The 20,557-nt window shown below is 33.2% G+C and overlaps 3 protein-coding genes and 3 pseudogenes across 3 annotated transcripts; 3 read left to right on the forward strand and 3 right to left on the reverse strand.

Moving 5' to 3' along the window:
* Nucleotides 1-1,098: 1,098 nt before the first annotated feature.
* Nucleotides 1,099-2,702, forward strand: LOC108850041 (cytochrome P450 76C2-like; annotated as a pseudogene).
* A 1,397-nt stretch (nucleotides 2,703-4,099) lies between these two features.
* On the reverse strand, nucleotides 4,100-7,163 carry LOC108850037 (DEAD-box ATP-dependent RNA helicase 6-like; annotated as a pseudogene).
* Nucleotides 7,164-7,469: 306 nt separating this feature from the next.
* Nucleotides 7,470-8,880, forward strand: LOC108851938 (LIM domain-containing protein PLIM2a-like). Its single transcript, XM_018625416.2, has 3 exons — nucleotides 7,470-7,662; nucleotides 7,749-7,877; nucleotides 8,264-8,880. The coding sequence occupies exons 1-3, from the start codon at nucleotides 7,528-7,530 to the stop codon at nucleotides 8,684-8,686; spliced, it is 687 nt and encodes a 228-aa protein (XP_018480918.1). The 5' UTR covers nucleotides 7,470-7,527; the 3' UTR covers nucleotides 8,687-8,880.
* LOC108851937 (phosphomannomutase-like) lies at nucleotides 8,831-10,780 on the reverse strand. The gene is made up of 10 exons (XM_018625415.2): nucleotides 10,558-10,780; nucleotides 10,396-10,462; nucleotides 10,061-10,137; nucleotides 9,933-9,968; nucleotides 9,740-9,795; nucleotides 9,580-9,679; nucleotides 9,404-9,499; nucleotides 9,232-9,321; nucleotides 9,113-9,164; nucleotides 8,831-9,034 (listed from the first exon to the last, which is right to left on the reverse strand). Exons 1-10 carry the CDS (start codon nucleotides 10,669-10,671, stop codon nucleotides 8,982-8,984), a joined length of 741 nt encoding a protein of 246 aa, XP_018480917.1. The 5' UTR covers nucleotides 10,672-10,780; the 3' UTR covers nucleotides 8,831-8,981.
* Nucleotides 10,781-14,368: 3,588 nt separating this feature from the next.
* Nucleotides 14,369-15,250, forward strand: LOC108851861 (BON1-associated protein 2-like). Its single transcript, XM_018625335.2, has one exon. The coding sequence runs from the start codon at nucleotides 14,461-14,463 to the stop codon at nucleotides 15,076-15,078; it is 618 nt and encodes a 205-aa protein (XP_018480837.1). The 5' UTR covers nucleotides 14,369-14,460; the 3' UTR covers nucleotides 15,079-15,250.
* A 463-nt stretch (nucleotides 15,251-15,713) lies between these two features.
* On the reverse strand, nucleotides 15,714-17,669 carry LOC108851079 (E3 ubiquitin-protein ligase At4g11680-like; annotated as a pseudogene).
* Between the last annotated feature and the right edge of the window lie 2,888 nt (nucleotides 17,670-20,557).

Consider the following 20,557-nt stretch of genomic DNA (forward strand, 5'->3'; position numbering starts at 1 on the left):
TATAGGCGGAGAGAAGCGAGAGGGCATTTTTGAAAGATTGAAATGTTTCAAGTCGGAGAAGTATCCATAGAAAGAAGAAGGTAAGGGAGCATGGAGAGAAGGGTGCTCTTAAAGCGTCTGACGGTGAGATTCACGAGGGTTTTCGTGTTTTTTAGTTTGAAAGGGTCCCACAGTGTACACTGCGAGATTTAATTGGGGGGAAGTGATGGGGAAGTCAACCTCACTCGCCTGAGTGGAGACACGCGCGTTTGTCTTGTCATGTGGAGTGTGGTTAGAGCCTCGGCATTTTATCATTCAAATTTGATTCTATTCAATCCGAAAATTCCGGATATCCGTAAGCTTTCAAAACAAAGCAAATACTAATATTCAATATCCGTTAAAACCGAAGCAAATCACAAATAGTAAAATTTTGGGAAGCGAATATCTGATCTGATCCGTTAATATATAAATACATGTATATTTTGATTATATTTAAAATTTTAAATGTATAAAATTATAAAATTATTATTTTAACATATGATTTGACAGATTCTATTCATGTTATTACTTATATAAAAGTATTACATAAAACGAAAAGAAAACATTTATGATAATTATAATCTTTTTTTTAAGTTTTGTGCTATTATAATTCTTAACTAAGTTTAAAAAATTTACAAAATATGTAGATTCACTATTTCTTTTCCTAATGGTAGTCTTTTTATTTGTCATCTGCTATACCAACTGACTGAGCTATGGCCATTACCAAAATATCATCCTCGTTTTACTAGATGACTGTCACGGATATATAACTACTCGAGACATAATTTTACCACCCTATGTGGAGATCGTTGATAACCCACAACAGAGCAAATGGATCTGTGTATTATATTTGATTAAAAAATTGTGTTATATCGTATTTGGTTTGTTCTAAAGACAAAATACTTGGTCTGGAATTTTTTATTCTTTATTCCTTTTGAAATAGTCACACATGATGTAAAAATGGGTTTTTTGATGAACAAATTTAACAGTCATTTAAAAAACAAAATCATGTTATATTTATTCAGGCTGTTGAGGAAAATATCAGTTACTCAGCTGTTCTCACCACAGCGTATCGAGGCCACCCAAGCTCTACGGATGAAAAAGATGCAAGAACTTATCAACTTCGTGAGTGAATGCAGTGATAGAGAAGAAGCTGTTGATATTTCTCGTGCATCCTTCGTCACAGCCCTCAATATCATTTCGAATATTTTGTTTTCAGTCGACCTCGGTAACTACGACTCGAGGAAGTCCAGTGACTTTCAGGACATGGTGATTGGTGTCATGGAATCTATCGGAAATACAGACCTTGCTAACTATTTCCCATTTATGAGATTTCTTGACTTGCAAGGTAATAAAAAGAAGGTAAAGGACTGCTCGGAGAGGTTGTTTAGGGCTTTCAGAGGATTGTACGATGATCGAATCAAGGGAAACTCATTGCAAACGGACAATAAAGATGTTTCGAGCAAGGATTTTCTGGATGCACTTATTGATCTCAACCAAGGAGATGAAGCTGAGCTAAACACTAATCAGATTGAACACCTTCTTCTCGTAAGTCTTCTCTTATTTTACATGATATGGTCACATGAATGAACATTACAAAAGATTAGCCAAATTAGTTTGGAGATACTATTTTTTTGATCAATCTTCATATTCAAACACATCAGTACTCTCCTAATGGCGTATGTATACCAAAGTAATTTATTAAAAATTCCAATGAAATGCAAATTTAGAATAACTGAAATCTATATTAGCTTGGAGAAAAATGGTTATAAATAGAGGAAGTAGTGGAACAAATAAGTGGAATAAATAATCAAAGATGAAAGAGGAATACTTTTGTTTACAAACTGATTCATCTGCTAAATAGTAGAAACAATTATTTTCTTCTTTTTTTTCAAAAAGAATCTTTGCCAATTCAGTCATCTTGTTTAGCAGAATAAGTGGAACTTAAAATCGAAATTCTTTTACAATATATCAAATTCCACCAATTTATTCTAATAATTGTGTAGGCAATTTCACCTTTAGTATATCTGACTTTGACGATGTATAGTACGTGCATGTATGTGTCAGGACCTATTTTCAGCCGGCACAGACACAAACTCTAGTACCGTGGAATGGGCAATGGCTGAACTACTCCAAAACCCCAAAACAATGACAAAAGTTCAAGACGAGATCGATAGTGTGATAGGCAATAATGGTGTCGTCCAAGAGTCAGATATCTCACAACTTCCATATTTACAAGCTGTAGTTAAAGAAACTTTCCGTCTCCATCCAGCTGCTCCACTTCTCCTCCCGCGGAAAGCAGAAACAGATGTGGAGATTCTTGAGTTTCTTGTGCCTAAAGACACCCAGGTTTTGGTGAACGTGTGGGCGGTAGGACGAGACCCGAGTAGGTGGGAGAATCCAAACCGGTTCAAACCAGAAAGGTTTTTGGGTAAAGAGACTGATGTGAAAGGCAGAGACTATGAGCTTACACCGTTTGGTGCCGGGCGACGAATTTGTCCGGATTGCCTTTGGCTGTGAAGATAGTGCCTCTCATGCTTGCTTCTCTTCTTTATTCTTTTGACTGGAAGCTTCTAAACGGTGCCGCTTCTGAGGACTTGGATATGGACGAGAGCTTCGGCCTTACATTGCATAAGACCAATGCGTTACATGCTGTGCCTGTCAAAAAACGAGTCATTAGTTGATCACTGCTAAAGTTACATATGCTTTTGTTTAATACGAATATAACTACTTTCATAAATCTGGTTATTAATATTTTTTTTTGTCAATCTGGTTAATTAATATAGTCAGTTTTGGTTTGTGTTTGATTTTTTCCAGTCGACTCAAATGTCCTTGATTGATTGTTCGAGTTTCATAAATTAGAATGTATTTATGTTCGAGTTTCACCTTGATTGATTGTTTGCGATTGGAGCTACGGATTTGAGTTTGCAGGAAACCGATAGAATCCTCAACAGAATCATTGTGTGTGTGTGTTTGATGATGATGATGATGATGATGATGATACTCTGTGTGTGTGTGTGTTTGAATATGCTGCTGCTGATGATGATACTGTGTGTGTGTGTGTGTGTTTGAATATGCTGCTGATGATGATGATACTTTGTGTGTGTGTGTGTGTGTTTGAATATGATGGTGATGCTTTGTGTTTGAGTATGATGATACTTCCTTTGATCAAACTCTCATATTCCTCTATTTACAGAGAATCATCCCATGGCTCCCCCCAAAGAGATGAACGAACATCCCAAAGCGAAGGTGAATGCCGTTCACGATCTGGATGAAGGTAACTCGTCAGTGATCTCGAGTACACTTTTTGTGCACGAGTTACTCAAAGAGGGTTTTGAATGATTATTCATCCACTAGAGATCTATCCATACACTTTTCTTCAGTTTTTCTTTTTTTGCATTACTTGTTTGTGTATGTGTGTTTGAATATGAGGATGTTTCACTCTTGCAGAGGACGCTTGGCTGAAACTTCACGAGGATGTTCTTGCTACTTTGCGTGCACAAAACAACCTGTTGGTGTCTCTTAGGAAGAAACAAGAGGAGTATGTTAGGAAAGAGGATCTGAAGGAGATGAAAGAACAAATAGAGAGAAAATCTCCAAAGCCATTCCTTCCGTTGCAAATAAGATTGTGGAGACATTGAAGAAGGAAAAAGCTGAAGATGATGACTCACGTGCACAACTCATTGCGGCCGAGCTGAAAAAACTTGGGGAAGGTATTAAACTCTGAAATTCATCAAACGATCCTTGCACATATATCTACAAGAGTTTGTAATTACCAATCCAGTCCTTATGTTTTGAGGTGTTTTACTTAAAAATCTGATTGATAAATAATTCCATTCGAAGGGTCATTGTTTGTGATCATTCACCGCTCTTTTTGTGTGATTCGGTTACTTTTTCTTTGTTTGTTGTCTTGTTTACATATTGGTGATTTTGTGTGTAAAAGAAATCGAGTTTAAAGCATATAACAGTTTCACATATAATCTGTAAGTTCTATAACATGTTGATAACATTGGATTGGCTCACACAACTCTAGGTAAAGACATCATACATTAGACAATGACCAAGACACAGGTGAATCTAGGAGCAATAAGAATGTGTAGTGAAATTGTCTTCTTCGGATTTGTCCAAAAGGAAAAAGAAAAAAAAATTGTCTTCAAGTCTTTACTGCTAGGAAATTAAACTTCCAAGTCTTAAAAAAGAAGAGACCAAAAGAAGTCATCACACACCCGGATCCCAAAGGGTAAAAGGTTTCTTAGAAAATGAAAACGAAAGTTGAGAGAAGGTACATTATAAGATTCACATCATGGAGGTACCAAACCACCAGTCCTCGGGTTGAAAGGTTCAGATATAATCAACCGCTATTAATACGGCCTTTCTTCTTGCCTGAGTGTTGCCTTCATCTCTGGAACGAGCTTGTAACTGCCAAAGCTTAACGATTTGCCTCCACAACACACCTAAACAATGGCAAAACAATCATTTGGAATCTGGTGTATGTGTAATGCGGCTTTAGTTGCAAAAGATTCCAAGAGAGGGATTGGTCTTACCGCCTGGAGAATGTGAACCTTGTTGAAGTTACTGACAGTAGATTGCCTTGTCGATAAGTGACGGAATTGGCTTGATTTCGGTTCCAAGTTCTTGCTCAGTTTGGTACCTGTTGATAAACCACCATATGAATGAGTTAAAAAAAGGCTTAAAACCACCAGAACAAAAGCAGAGGAAGAAAAACGAACATTTTGAAGCGGTCCTCATACGTTACCAAGTTCACAGCCAACCCAAGGTGTCCATACCTTCCTGATCGACCAACCTGGCAGTGTCACAAAACAAAACCTCATTAGCAATATGAACGAAAAGAATGTGCTCAGAGACGATAGATAAAAAAAAAAATTTTCCTTAAACATACCCTGTGTAGATACGACTCAGAAGTCCTCGGGAAAATCAAAATTAATGACCACATTCACAGCTTGAATGTCAATTCCACGTGTAAACAAATCTGCAACAGACAGACATTCCCCAGTTTAGTCTTATCATCATCTCTTCCAACACATGAAACTTGAAAGACATTACGCGAGCTAACACAAAACGCACCAGTGCAAACAAGGTTTCTGCAGGCACCATTGCGGAAATCATGGAAGACCCTGTTACGGTGGTCTTGAGCCATCTTTGCATGGATATAGAAGCATGAGTAACCACTAACCAAGTTCTGTGATTTTCTTGGCTAGCAGCTCCACACGGTTGACAGAGTTGCAAAAGATAATGGATTGGTTTATTTGAAGCTGCATTTGTAAAAAAAAAAAATATACTTATAAACAGTCCATGACCATGAGTAGCTATAAAATTTAGGGCTTTCCAGAAAACCTAACCTTGGAGAAAAGCGTGTTAAGGCAGTGCACCTTCTGCCTCTCTTCAACAAAAGCATAATACTGTGTGACACCCATAAGTGTCAGCTGATCCATGAGATTGATAATGTAAGGCTTCCTGAGATAACGATCCTTGAAGTACTTGACAGTGACAGGAAACGTAGCTGAAAACATCAAAATCTGACGGTTTTGGGGCAAGAACTGTATCAACTCCTCTATAGAAGGTTGAAATCCTGCGGACAGAAGCTTGTCGGCCTGAGAAAATGAGTCACAACAATCAGATTATGCTAAAATAAAGCAAGTCCACCAAATCTCCAAACATATAGCATAAGAAAAAAGGCCAGTGGGATATCAGGAACACACCTCATCCATTACAAGCATGGCAGAATCTTTCAAAACGCACACACCCTTTTTGGTAAGATCTAAAATCCTTCCAGGAGTTCCAACCAGTAAATGGACAGGCTGATACAATCGCATGATATCATCCCTCAGGCTTGTACCGCCAGTGGTGACCATAACCTCGATGTTCAAGTATTTCGAAAGCTCCTTGCAAACTTGTGATGTCTGAAGTGCCAGCTCTCGGGTTGGGACTAGAATTACAGCTGCATAAGAAAACTAAATCAACAATGGTATATACAAAACTAAAAGAAAATACAGCCGTTCGTCTCACTGATACTACTCAACTAACGAAGCAGAAGAGGAAGAAAAAAAAACCTTGAATGACATTGTTCTCAGGGTCAATCTTCTCAAGAGTAGGGATGCAGAAGGCACCAGTCTTCCCAGTCCCGTTCTTAGCTCTAGCGAGGATATCACTTCCAGTCAAAGCAATGGGAATGCTTTCTTCCTGGATAGGAGAAGGCTTCTCAAAACCCTTTTCATATATCCCTCTTAGCAGATCTCTCTTCAGAAAGTAATCCTCAAATTCATTTCCTTTAGTGGCCGTCACATCCTGCACACATCATAACAAACACAAACAAGTAAGCTCTAAAGGAACAAGGTTCATATAAACTCAAAGGAAAACTTATTAACCTCAGTCTGGTAACGGTTATCTCGAGGTGGGAGCTTCAACGTTGCTTTCCAGTCCTGGTTACTGATAAAACCATAACCAAAGAAACCAACTTTAATTTCAATCAAACCATATAAAAGCACAAAACTTTAACTTCACCACTTACGTAGAATCGTTGTTAGCTTCAGATTGAACCGTCTTCTCGACTTCTTCTACATAACTGGTATCACCAGGAAGCTGAGCGCGTGTAGACCACTGCTGGATCTGCTGAGGGTTTTGTTGTTGTTGTTGTTGTTGTTGTTGTTGTGGTGAGTAACCTCTCTGAACGTACTGCTGAGCATCAGGTTGCTGCTGCGGCGGCGGAGGCAACGGAGTCCGAGACTGTAGATACTGCTGAGGAAACGGAGTCCGTGAGTGAAGGTACTGTTGAGGCATCGGGTTCGGGTTCGGGTTCCGTGACTGAAAATTAGGATCCGGAGCTCCAATCCCCGGCGGAAATCTCCCTCTGTTGTTGTTATCCATCACAATCACTCTTCTTCTTCGATCTCGAAACTATAGCCCTAATCTACCGAAATGAATCTTCACAGCTCGAAAAATCGCAATCTCAGAAATGCTTTAAAAACAAGAATCAAATTGTGAGAGAGATGATTGATGGGAACTCAAGGAGCAAAGAGATCAGAATGTTGATAATTTTCTCGGGAAAGTTTGCTGAGAAAGTGAAAAGAGAGAGAGAGACTCTCGCCGGCGTCGTTTGTTAGGGCGTCGAACTGATTTTTTTTTTTTTTATTACACACACTTCTTCACTCACTCTTATCCACATCATTTGTTTTTAAATTAGCCCCCTTAACTTTTCGTTAATTCTGAAATAACCCCATAATTTAAATAATGTTATAACTCTCCCCTAATCTAAAAATAGAGCTCTGGAAAAAACGTGGGAGCCCTTCATTTGCTCGGAAACTATAAAAAGAAAGGACGTGGAGTAAAACAATTCTAGAATTAGACAGTAGATGATCGATACTAGTTTCATTTCGAATCTCCACCGATGGAGCCAAAATAAACACACAACGCCTATATCAAGAATCTTTGATAAATAAGACGATAGACCGAATCCAACCTGAACAAACTTTTTCAAGATAGAAAAAGAAAATGTCGTTTACTGGAACGTTGGATAAATGCAAGGCGTGTGACAAAACCGTCTACGTCATGGATTTGTTGACGCTAGAGGGTAACACTTATCACAAATCATGTTTCCGATGCAGTCACTGCAATGGCACTCTCCAGGTTACTTCTTATTATTATTCCTCTCCATTCTCAACTATGTTACTACGATGGTTATGAATATAGATTGAATATTTTTTCTTCAACAGATGAGTACTTACTCGTCCATGGATGGAGTTCTTTACTGCAAGACTCACTTCGAACAGCTTTTCAAAGAGTCTGGCAATTTCAGCAAGAACTTTCAGACTGGAAAGACAGAGAAGTCGAATGAACAAATGGTAATAGAACATTTATAATTCTTTTATTAATATGTTTCTAATGTTTTAAAAATCTAGTCGAAACAATTTTTTTTAAATTCGATTAATACTATTTAAATTGGTTTAAACTGTTATAAACCGATTAAGATCAAAATTAGTTGAATGGTATAAATCAAGCAACAAGGTTAGTACGAATCCAAAAAAAAAAATCTAATTTTTATAATTCATCAAAACAGTTTTATAATTAAACAAAAAGCTAAAATATCTAATATAATTATAAAATATATTTAAAAAAACTATAGTTGTTAAAGTCTTTGTCTAAGCCCCGAATGATTCACCTACTCCCTAGTCATCATACTGATTTCTTGAACATTTGATTATTTTCATACTCAATTGAATCACCAAAGAATCGAGCTCCAAGCAAGTTATCTTCATTCTTCAGTGGAACACAAGACAAGTGTGCGAGTTGTCACAAAACCGTTTACCCACTTGAGAAAGTAAACATGGAAGGTGAATGTTACCACAAGACTTGCTTCAAGTGCGCACACAGTGGTTGCCCTTTGACTCACTCTTCTTACGCTTCTCTCAACGGTGTCCTCTACTGTAAAGTCCATTTCAACCAGCTCTTTCTCGAGAAAGGAAGTTACAACCACGTCCATCAAGCCGCTGCTAACCACCGCCGAACCGCCTCTTCTGGTGCCTCTACTCCGCCTTCTGAAGATCAGAAACCTGAAGAAAACACTGCAATTCCGGAAGGAGATGCAGGAGAAGAAGCAGCAGTCCCTGAAGCTGCTGCAGGAGAAGAGCCTGAGCCTGTGGTTGAGTCTTGAATGTTGTGGAGGAAGAATCTAATCAGTTGTCAAATTTGAAGTTTATATACACACTTATTTTTATAATGAATATTTGTACACAATTTGTTGCTATTTCTTTTTGTAAATCTTTTGTAAATTTAAAAGCTTTTTTGGGAGAGAATCTGCTGTAAGCAAATATTATAATTTATTTTATTTATGAATTAAGATTCAAAACATATGGTATCAGAGTATGCAAACATAGTTCTATCCTTTGCTTGTAACGTAAGTTATCAAATGGAGATGAATATTTGTGTTCTTAAGATGGATAGGTGTTTCAAGACATGAACAGAGCCTTGCATTGTGCCATTGTGTCATCTGGACTCGTAACTGCAACGCAAAAGAAACAATCTTACTGGTCATGAAGTTGTCACCAACAAAAACACAGAGATTAACCAACTAACTGACCTGAATGGCCAATTGTTTTTGGTGATTCATATATTTCATAATCATTTCCACCCTGAAGAAGTAAAAGCTGGTTGTTTGCACATCAAGCTCAATGGATAGTCATACAAATGTTACCATACCTCATAGGTTTTGTCACCGAAGAAATGGATTTCATTGAAGTCCTCAAGGTATTGCAAGCAATAAGTCTTGTCCCAACCTTTAGGGAAGACCTGCGTCATACAAATGGAACAAGACTTAGCATTAGCAACAAGAAGATAATTGTTATAATCCACGTTTGATTTCTACACTCACATCGAAGCTGATTTGTCCTCCAATAGAGAAAGTAAGGTTAAGATGTGCAAACCGCTCACGAAGTTCAGCCACCATCTTTGATCGAATGTTTTGAACCTTTTCAAGAAAAGAATGTTTGATGATATCACTTATAACAATTATGTAGAAAAATGAAATACTATATAGTTTCTTTTTACCTTATCATATCTCTCGAACTCGTCTCTTTCTTCTTGGCTGCAGTTGCGACCTATTGGTGACACATTGAGCATCCCATTCCGAAATTCTATAAATGTTCCCCTGTGTATACAAAATTTCAATAACCTGAAGACATCTTTAATGATTAGAGACCAGAGAAACCTTTTGATTGGAATATCCAAGTCTGCAATGTAGTGCAGCGTATAATTGATTAACTCCTGCATCATCAAAGATAAGCTATCACGAACAATTAAAAAAAGCAACATTTACTTGCATGAGCTTCACCACCAAGTTTAACCTATAAAAAAACGTTTAAAACAAACTCCTGCTATCTAGTATACATGATGGACCTAACCTTGAGCTTATCTTCTCCAAGGTACAGCTTCATGCTCTGAGGAAAAAAAACATACTAAATACTGAGGAACAAAAGAAACGATCAAACAACAATGTGGATAAAGTAAAAGCCGTTGTTTTCATATGCACCTGGATTCCAATGGGTTTACCATCTTTATGGGCAACAAGACCATTCTCAGTGAAACAATAATCAAAGTCATTAGTGACTGCAACAACAACAAAAGTAGGGCACTAGAAATTATTAGCCAAACAGCTGGAGGAGACCCACATGGTAGAGCCAGATCTTAAATATCCCTATTAGGAAAATCAAATAAAGACTAAGACTTGGGGTTTACGGAACTGGAACCCAACAAACCTAAAGATCTATTGTATCTTTTTTTTGTTGATCTATTCAACGAGAGAAAGTCTCTATAGTCTCCGGTTCAAACAGAGAACACACAACAAAAGAGTGTTTAAAGTCGTACCTGTTTTGCCAAGTTGCTCAGATATCTTTCTTAGATCAGATCCACCGACGAGTCCAATAGTGACGACCTGAAACGCTTATACACATTTCATGCAAACACTAAACACAGCTCATCTTGAAGTAAAGATGGATAAATAATCACACGATTCACACACATACATACCTGGCGTAATTCTCGGATAAAATCGAGCATTTCTCGAGTAGCTTCCTTCCTTGGAGCTGTAAGAGTATCGTCCACGTCGAACAAAGCGATCACTCCTGTCTTTTTAGCCGACATTGGATAATAATATTGTGCAAGGGTGAAGATTTTTCAAATTTGAAGATGTGAATATCAATTGGACCGGTCTGTTAAGAGTGTCGCTTATGGTCCTCAGTTTTTGTCCTAGACATTTGTGATTGGTCAATAAAATAATCGTGACGCATAAAATTCATTATTTTCTTCTATTGACTTTGAGTTAGATAAATTTTTGGCGACTAGTATTATTATATAGTGGGACTAATCATCTGAGTAATATAGAATACGACGCCGTTTCACGTCCAGTTCATGAGCTATTGGCTGTTATGTTAATCATCGTTGGTCTTCCCTTCACAAATCACAACCAATACAACATTAATTAAGTAACAACATGCAGAATCGTTCTGTGTGATACAAGCAATTTCTCTGACTCTGTTATGTTCTTGTGCAAGGTGATCACTCTCATTTTACCAACGAGCATCCCTTGCATTTTTACAAAAACAAAACAGGCATCCATTGTCGCAGCTTGACCACATTAAGAGCTCCAATAAATTTTGAGGAATGGCTCTGTTTTTATCCCCGGTTTTGGCTGCCTGCTGGAAAAAGACTAGGTTCAAAGCCTCCATGAGAAAGAATATAGCGTTAACAAAGGCCTCAGCATCAAATGGTTGGAGATCTTCTACAGCTTCTCACCTATAAACTTTACAGGAATCCCCAATTCCTCAACCACACTTACTTACAAAAAGATTGTTTAACCTGGGGGTATCCCGGGCCGTGGTCCAGACTTACTTACAAAAAGATAACATCTGAATGCATCGTTACGAAAGACTTATGCAGGCATGCAATTAATTGTGTCTGTGTTTGTTGGCCAAGAATTGGAAGACCTGTTTCTACCCATCTATTACCGACATCGGGTGTTTCATTGAATACGGAGGAAACGCATAGCAACGATTATAGTAACAATGCGTTATTAATCAACTGGCCCCGTCAGAATAAACCATCATTTGTATTATAAAGCGGCTCTAAATTAAAGTGTTCTCGGTCGGTACGTTGTTCTTCCTGCAAGTCCAACAGTCATTGTAGCTCTTGGTGTTGCGAGAGGGTTTAAGTCTACAATTTAAATGTTTCAAATCATTATATTACCAAATCACATATCTACAAGCTTAAACAACGGAAAAAGAGTCGGAGATTGTATTTACAGTATTAATTTTTGAATTTACTAACTGACAACTGTAACTCAATGGAATAGTATGGTATTTTAAAAGATAACGTGTGCCGACGTGCGTCAAGTCAGAATCAACCAAGAAATACCTGAAGTTTCGTTCCCACTATCGTCCCAAGTTTCCTAATCTCCTAAGTGCACGGCACGTGATAAATTAACGACTACGTCATCTAGTGCCGATGACTTTCTCAATGTTTAGGTTCAACGCAATCTTTTTTTGTCTTAAGGAATTATCAACGACGAGTTTTTTTTTTTTTGACAGCGTCAACGACGAGTTACATTGCTATTCTTCGAAGTAAGTTTCTAATTTCCTATTAAATACTACACATCAATATTTTTCTAAATTGCACTTGTTGACAAAACTAATTTACTATACAAGAAAAAGTTTCATGAAAATTTGACGGCTTCAGCTTTCACTTTACAAGAAAGCCAAATTCCAAAAAGAAAAAGGCAAACAATAGTTCAGACTTAAGGTAACCAAAAATTAAAGTAGATTATGTGAACGTGAGCAATTTTGTTTTGTTTTTTTTTTTACTAAAAGCAATTTTGTTTATGAAAGCAATTTGATTGTTTGCAGAATTTAAAACGAAAACATGGCCTGCCGCACGCCACCGTTGATCAGGCCACCGGCCAAGCAACCTGGAACCATCGGATGAACACCGTCACTACTCCAATCTCCATTTTAAAACATACTGTCGACATATTATAACCTTTTTTGGGGTCAACTTCGACGTATATATCTATCTAACTTATCAAAAAGTATATATGTTAAGTTACAAAAAAAAAAAAAAAAGTATATATGTTGACTTTTACTCCCACGATTTAAAACCGATCAATAAAAGCATGGAAATATTTGGGGTCCCTTAATATCCCCTAGTCTATATTTGAGAAATGATTTGCCACATGTTTTCTTTACAATCGTTTTCACAAAAAAATTATGACGTGGCTATTAATATTGATGACATGTTAAATATGACATGAACAATTACATTTAATGCTAATACATATTTTTGGAAATCTTTTTAAAATATGGTAATAACTCATATATTACATTTAATATTGATTTATATTTTTGGTAAACTTTGTAGAATATGGTAATAACTCATAAATCATCACTAAAATAAATATATTCAAATATGATATTTTTGAATTTCGAAATATTATATAATTTTACTTTTATAATAATAAAATTTTTATTATCTAAAATTTTCTAAATTTTCTGAATTAAAAAAAAATCGCAATATCATTAGTTTCTTTTAGATATCTACAAATTATATAAATATTATTTAGTTTTAAATTTTGATAACTATACAATTTTATATGATTTTAGTAATTTTGTACAAGTTGATTTAATAATTTAACCAAATGAAATAAATAATTTTTTTATCTAAGATTTTAACTTTATATATACATATATATTCTTAAATATAATTTAAAATAAAAAAAAATATTTTCTCTTAATTTTATGCTTAATTAATGATATTTATATTAATTATTAGTCAAAATAATAAAATATATAATATTAATAAATTACATTTTAAAATATAAATTTAACTTTTAAAAATTCATCACTACACATGGTGCATGAAAACACTTAGATTAATAATTGTGACATAGCTACTAAAATTGATGACATGTCTTATAGATTAATATGACATGAACAATTATATTTAATGTTAATTTATATTTTTGATAGAATTTTAAAATATGGTAATATCTCATATATTATATTTATTATCGATTTATATTTTTGGACTTTTAAAAATATGGTAATAACGCATAAATCATCATTAAAATAAATATATTCAATTATGGCATTTCAAATTTTGAAATATCATTTAAATTAAAAATATTTCAAATATATACATATTTTTAGAAAATTATAAAATTAAATCATAAAATCAAATTAAATCGTAAAATTATTAGTTTCTTATATATATTTACAGATTTTATAAATATTGTTTAATTTTAATTTTTGACAATTCTGAAATTTTACATATTTATTTAATATATTTAATTAAAATAAATAGATAGAAAATCCTACCTAAGATTATAATTTAAATATATACATGCACATTCTTAAATATAATTCAAAATAAACAAATTAGTTTTATCTTAATTTTAATGTTCAGTTAAATCAAATTTATACTAAAATATTGATAAGAAAAAAGAAAATTTATAATATTAATTAAAAATAAATATAATTTATATTTATTTTTTAAAAAATATTTTAAAATTCTTTTACTGCACATGGTGCAGGAAAACACCTAGTTTTTACTGTATAAAATATATTTCAGAACGTCTTGGATTTAAAAAAATTATAGTTCACAATAAGAATATATACCCACTTGCAAAAAGTAATATAAAGTTCTTTTAACAAAAAAAAAAACACATTGAAAATTTCTGAGAACATTAATAAAAATTTCGCAAGTGCCTGAGTGGAAAGCACGTGGAACAAACCTCGCGCCTTCGTTGGTCAACGTACGGACCACACCTATAAATAAACTTAAACATCCATCTTCTTCCTCAGCTCACGAAACAAAACGATAAGTGATCTCCTCTATACAGGATTGGACTTATATACTTACATAAACATAACATCAAAAGCCATGTCGTATTCAAGATCGATACGATCATTGGAGATTGAGTTAATATCAGCGGAAGGACTCAAGGTAAATCGAAAACCGGTGAAGAGGAAGACATTCGGCGTGGTCAGAATAGACCAAGAGATTCAGAAGTGCAAGGTGGACGAACAGGGTGGGAGCTATCCTATTTGGCAACATAGAATCAAGACGGAGATGGCGACAGACGGGAGTGTGAGATTTATCACCGTCGAGGTTTGTTATAAAACAAGCGGCGGGGCCGATAAGAATGTTGGAGTCGCCAAGATTCCGGTGACGGATTTCATGGGAGGGTTTGCTCCTCAGGGGCATTTGAATTTCTTGAGTTATAGGTTGAGAGATGAGTATGGAGACAAGAGTGGTATCATTAATGTTTCGATAATGGTGAAACCTGACGTTAACGATGTTAAATATTCGTCGCCATCGCCTTTGATGGTGCCTTCGTTGGGTTATACGGCGTGTTCTTCTCAGGCTGCGGCGGCGGTGAATGGTCAAATGTGGAGTAGACCAAGGACTTCTTCATCAATGGCTATTAATATTGGTTATGGCGGTCGTGTAGTAACCGGTTTTCCTGTTAACTGGGGGGCGTATCAACGGCCGACTTGATTCTTTTCTTTCTACACGTTTGTCTGAAGACTCTGAACAGATAATTCTTCATATTGTTTTAGCTATTTATTATTCTTGAAATTGGGGTTCTGGGTGAAAAAATACGTTTCATAAATCATGAAATATGATAAATTTATTATTTATGAAATAAATAAAAAAGGTTCATTTTATCTCTTAAGTTTTTCTATAAATATGCAATGTTTTTTTTAATCAGCAATCTCCTTTCGTATGACTCATATCTTGCAATTTGAATCAACAGCAGAACTAAAACATTCCGAGAATGGAGTTTTTGTTGATCAATAAATTTCAAATTTTAACAAAACAAAAATTCAAGAATTTTGTAATCTGTTTTGTTTAATATATTTTATAAGAAATAGTTTTGTAGAACATTTTAACTTTGTATTTATATCTTGGTCTCAGTTGCTTGAAAATACTTTCATTTGAATGGTTTTTTTTTTATGTTTTCTGACGAAATAAACACGTTTCTTTGATCAACCATATTTTGGTAGAAGTTTGTGGGCGCCTGCATTTCACGTGTGCTGTCATTTTTTTTTTTTTTTTTTTTTTTTTTTGAAACACTAACGTGTGCTGTCATATGAAGACAATTTCTTTCTTAGCTGTTCCAAACACGTAAAACACATAGACGACAAAACCTCAATACTAATTAATAGTCTCAATATGTAAACCTCTGTTACAAAAACAATTTCTAAATGTAAGAATAACATTTGTTTAAATATAACGATACACTTTCTGCATTTACACAACAAGACAGTAGAGAGAGAGAGTAAAAAAAGAGATCATCCCCTGAATAAAGAAACTTTTATCATACCGCATCGTTGCCACTCTGTTCATCAGGTTTAAGAATGTTGAATTTGCAAAGAGGGCAAGTGGTGTTAATGCGTAGCCATTTGTCTATGCAAGCTTCATGGAAATGATGTCTACACCAAAGTTCTCTCAGCTCTGTTCCATCTTCATAGTCACAAAGACAAACACAACAATCCTGAAACAAAAAACCAAAGTATCATATTCGTCTGTACCAATCAAAACTTCGGGATTGGTTTAACTTACAGCTTCATCACTTGATAACACACGTTCACTAGGAGAATCGATACCAAGTTGAGTCATTATCCCCCCATGAGTTTCCCTTATCTCACCATTAACTTTCTCTGAGTTTCTCACGGTTAGAAACTTGAATCTCGGAAGCCTTCCTATCTCCTCGTCAGATGCACCTTCCTAAAACATCAACAACACATCAGAAGAAGCACCACCTCACCATATACATGAACAGAACCGGTCTTCTGTGACTTACCCGCTCTGACAAAGCGTACAAAACCGCAATGATGCAAGGCAAAAAACAGAGCACAGCTATACCAATAAGAGAAGCAACAGCAACGCAAAGGACTAGAAAGATAACATCAAAGGCGAGAAACGCTACACACAACCTGTAGACCAAAGGTTTAGAAAATATATGAAACAAGAACGAACAAAACAAAAGAAGCTGTGTGTTTTGAATACAGACCAGTAGAGTTGAGGTGAGCTTTGAGCAAGTTCCTCAGAACCAGCAGTGACCCAATAAAACCCGATGATCCACCACACAAACGAGAAGATTGCATTCGTTGATTCAAGATTCTTAGCAAGACTACAATAAAGAGAACATTGAAACATCATCAATGGGACTAAGCTAATGCTCCCTCCGTTTCATTTTAGCTATCGTTTTATGTTTATGCACACATATTAAAAAAATACTTAACTTAAAATATTTTTAAAGTTAAAATCATTATTATCTATGTACATAACCGTATTTTAACCAATAAAAAAATAAATTGGAAAATATTGTTAAAAAGTTTTACATCAGAATTATCAGAACTATAAGAACGACACTTATTTTTAAATGGAAATTTTACTATGCAACAACAACTAAACTGAAACGTAGGGAATATTACACAATGTGTGTTCGGGCCTAGGTGATTACAGGTATTCAGAAAAGAAAAAGGAAAGGAGAAGAAGAGTTCTTGTGACAGTAAAGAAAATGATCTATACTTACCTAGTTCCTGATTCAATCTCAGGACCATTAGTTTCGTCTTCACTAGATCCTTGGCCGGAGGTTAAACCGGAATCCGAATCTTGGTTCAGATGATCATAACCATGTGGACGTCGATACTCAGAGATCACACACGCAACATGAAGCAAACACTGTAGATTATACACAACGATCCAGAATCTGAGAGGAACATGATGGTTCTCTCCCGAGCTAAACCATAAAACTCCAACAGTGACTAACACGAAAGCTAGATTCCAGACCACATCCAAGACTACAGCCGGTTTAGAGTACGCCCACTCACTCTGTCGCTCCTCAATCTGCTCAGCCGCTGTCTCGCGGACTCGAACTGATGACTCACGGAGCATCATCCGGCGACTACTAGCACGGTGGATAAGCCGCAACGCTGCACCATGTAGCGGTTGCCAAGAACGCCAGAGAAGAACACGTCGGTTTTGATTCAGAAGCGGTGAGGATACGTCATTAGTCGCCGGAGAAGAAGAAGAAGAGGAGGAGACATGATACATTTTACGATGTCTCGGAGAAAACACGATGGTGGTAGATTGGATCTTGATGAATAATACATTTTACATAGGATAGGAATGAGAAAGAGGTCGTGCACTATTAACGTCTGACACCATACTATTTGGTCTTTAATTTTTTTTTTGGGTCTTTAACTATAACTAATTTATTCCAAGAATATTTAGTTATAATTAATTTATTTGGTCTTTAATTATAATTAATTTATTACAGAGTCCACTAGTCTCTGTATTGTATTCGTTAGACAAAAATCAATTAATAACTAAGTGTTTTGCCCGCAGTTGCGGGCTTAATAGTTTTACAAATTACTAAATAAATATATTATCAATTCGAGAATCATTATAATAAATTATTTTCATGCCTTTGCTATATTTAATAATTAATTAAATATTAATTTTATATACAATAAAGTTTATTTTAATAAAAATATTTATTATGTAAATTTTTTGAAAATATTCATATATTCATAAAACTATATACATGGATTTATATTTATTTTAAAAATATTTTGATGTAAAATATTATTGGATCACATAATATATAATTTTGTAGATAATGATGAGAATCAAATTAATGAAATTCATTTAAAATTTGTGAGTAATTCTATATTAACAAATCTAATCTAATTATGTATTAAGGATAATGAAGATTTTAAACGCTATAACTTTTAACGTGAGAGAAAGAAAATTGCTTTGAATATAGTAGTATAAACTAAATGTTCTCTTTTCAATTATATAAAATTGATAAAAAAATTTGATTAATCTTTAGTTATGTGTTTTCTGTTTATTTTTAGTTTTAAATTTATTATTAAAAAAAAATTTCAGATAACAACACAATATATATATATATATATGTGTATATATCATATTTTATTTTTTTAAAATATATATTAGGTTTCAGATAATTCTTATTATTATTATTATATTATTATTATTATTATTATTATTATTATTATTATTATTATTAATCATTTAAATTCGTTTTTATTTTGGAGTTAATTTATATAATTTTTTTGATTAATCTTTAGTTATGTGTTTTCTGTTTATTTTAGTTTTAAATTATTATTAAAAAATAATTTCAGATAACAACACAATATATATGTGTATATATCATATTTTATTTTTAAAATATATATTAGGTTTCAGATCTATACTATTATTTATGAAGTAATTTTGCTTACTTGTCATGTTCTCCATGATTTTAGCTAATTTTGCTTATTTGTTATATTTTTATTAAGTTTAAGCTAAATTATCATTGATGTATTATTTGTTTTGAGCTGAGTCATTAAATCATTAATTTAAAATAATAGCCTTGATGAATATTCTATATAAATAAAAACGAATTTTATTTTATTAATATTAAATTTATATGTTATATTAGCTTTTCTTATTTGTCATATTTTTATTAAGTTTAAGCTAAATTATCGTTGATGTATTATTTGTTTTGAGCTGAGTTACTAAATCATTAATTTAAAATAATAGCCTTGATGAATATTCTATATAAATAAAAACGAATTTTATTTTATTAATATTAAATTTATATGTTATATTAGCTTTTCTTATTTGTCATATTTTATTAGGTTTTAGACTTTTAGATAGGTTATTAATTTATTATTAGTTTCTAACTATTCACTAATTTATTTTAATGATATAAAGTTTATGTGTTATATGCTATATTAATAATTGATTACAAAATAATATTTTAGAATTATCAAAAAAAAGAAGATATTCTTCTATATTTTTTTTTTTTGTGCCTATCTGCAAACAATATTTTTATTATAAAAGTTAAAAACAATTAAGATACAAAACAATTTATTATTAAATATTAGTCAACAAAAAAATATAAATATATATTCTAAACTATCTCTAAGATATGAGTGTTTTAAAAAAACTTAACACTATAATAAGTATATATTTTGATTAAAAGTACTTGACATATATAAATATTTTGATGTTTGATCTAACTATTTAAAAAACATAAATAATAATTTATTATGCTGATTTTAGATTAATAAGACATATTTATAAGAAATTTATGCCCGCATGTGCGGGCAAAACACCTAGTTAATATATATTTGAAATCAAATTAATGAAATTCATTTAAAATTTGTGAGTAATTCTATATTAACAAATCTAATCTAATTATGTATTAGTATAATGAAGATTTTAAACGCTATAACTTTTAACGTGAGAGAAAGAAAATTGCTTTGAATATAGTATTATTATAAACTAAAGGTTCTCTTTTCAATTATATAAAATTGATAAATTTTTTTGATTAATCTTTAGTTATGTGTTTTCTGTTTATTTTAGTTTTAAATTTATTATTAAAAAATAATTTCAGATAACAACACAATATATATGTGTATATATCATATTTTATTTTTTAAAATATATATTAGGTTTCAGATAATTCTTATTATTATTATTATTATTATATTACTATTATTATTATTATTATTATTAATCATTTAAATTCGTTTTTATTTTGGAGTTAATTTATATAATTTTTTTTGATTAATCTTTAGTTATGTGTTTTCTGTTTATTTTAGTTTTAAATTTATTATTAAAAATAATTTCAGATAACAACACAATATATATGTGTGTATATCATATTTTATTTTTTAAAATATATATTAGGTTTCAGATAATTCTTATTATTATTATTATTACTATTATTATTATTATTATTAATCATTTAAATTCGTTTTTATTTTGGAGTTAATTATATATTTTATTCATTAAGGGTATAAACGATACTAGTATATATTTAAATTCGTTTAAATTTTACTTCGCAAATACTAGTATAGACTAGGTGTTTTGCCCGCAGTTGCGGGCTTAATAATTTTACAAATTACTAAATAAATATATTATTAATTCGAGAACCATTAAAATAAATTATTTT

This window comes from Raphanus sativus, chromosome 4 (genome assembly GCF_000801105.2).
Source record: "Raphanus sativus cultivar WK10039 chromosome 4, ASM80110v3, whole genome shotgun sequence".
Classification (NCBI taxonomy): Eukaryota; Viridiplantae; Streptophyta; class Magnoliopsida; order Brassicales; family Brassicaceae; genus Raphanus; species Raphanus sativus.

Coding starts and splice junctions, on each gene's coding strand:
- LOC108851938 (XM_018625416.2), top strand. CDS start 7,528: ATGTCGTTTACTGGAACGTTGGATAAATGCAAGGCGTGTGACAAAACC. Junction 7,663..7,748: donor ACTGCAATGGCACTCTCCAG/GTTACTTCTTAT, acceptor TTTCTTCAACAG/ATGAGTACTTACTCGTCCAT. Junction 7,878..8,263: donor AGAAGTCGAATGAACAAATG/GTAATAGAACAT, acceptor GAATCACCAAAG/AATCGAGCTCCAAGCAAGTT.
- LOC108851937 (XM_018625415.2), bottom strand. CDS start 10,671: ATGTCGGCTAAAAAGACAGGAGTGATCGCTTTGTTCGACGTGGACGAT. Junction 9,500..9,579: donor AGTTCGAGAGATATGATAAG/GTAAAAAGAAAC, acceptor TTTCTTGAAAAG/GTTCAAAACATTCGATCAAA. Junction 9,035..9,112: donor AAAAACAATTGGCCATTCAG/GTCAGTTAGTTG, acceptor TTTGCGTTGCAG/TTACGAGTCCAGATGACACA.
- LOC108851861 (XM_018625335.2), top strand. CDS start 14,461: ATGTCGTATTCAAGATCGATACGATCATTGGAGATTGAGTTAATATCA.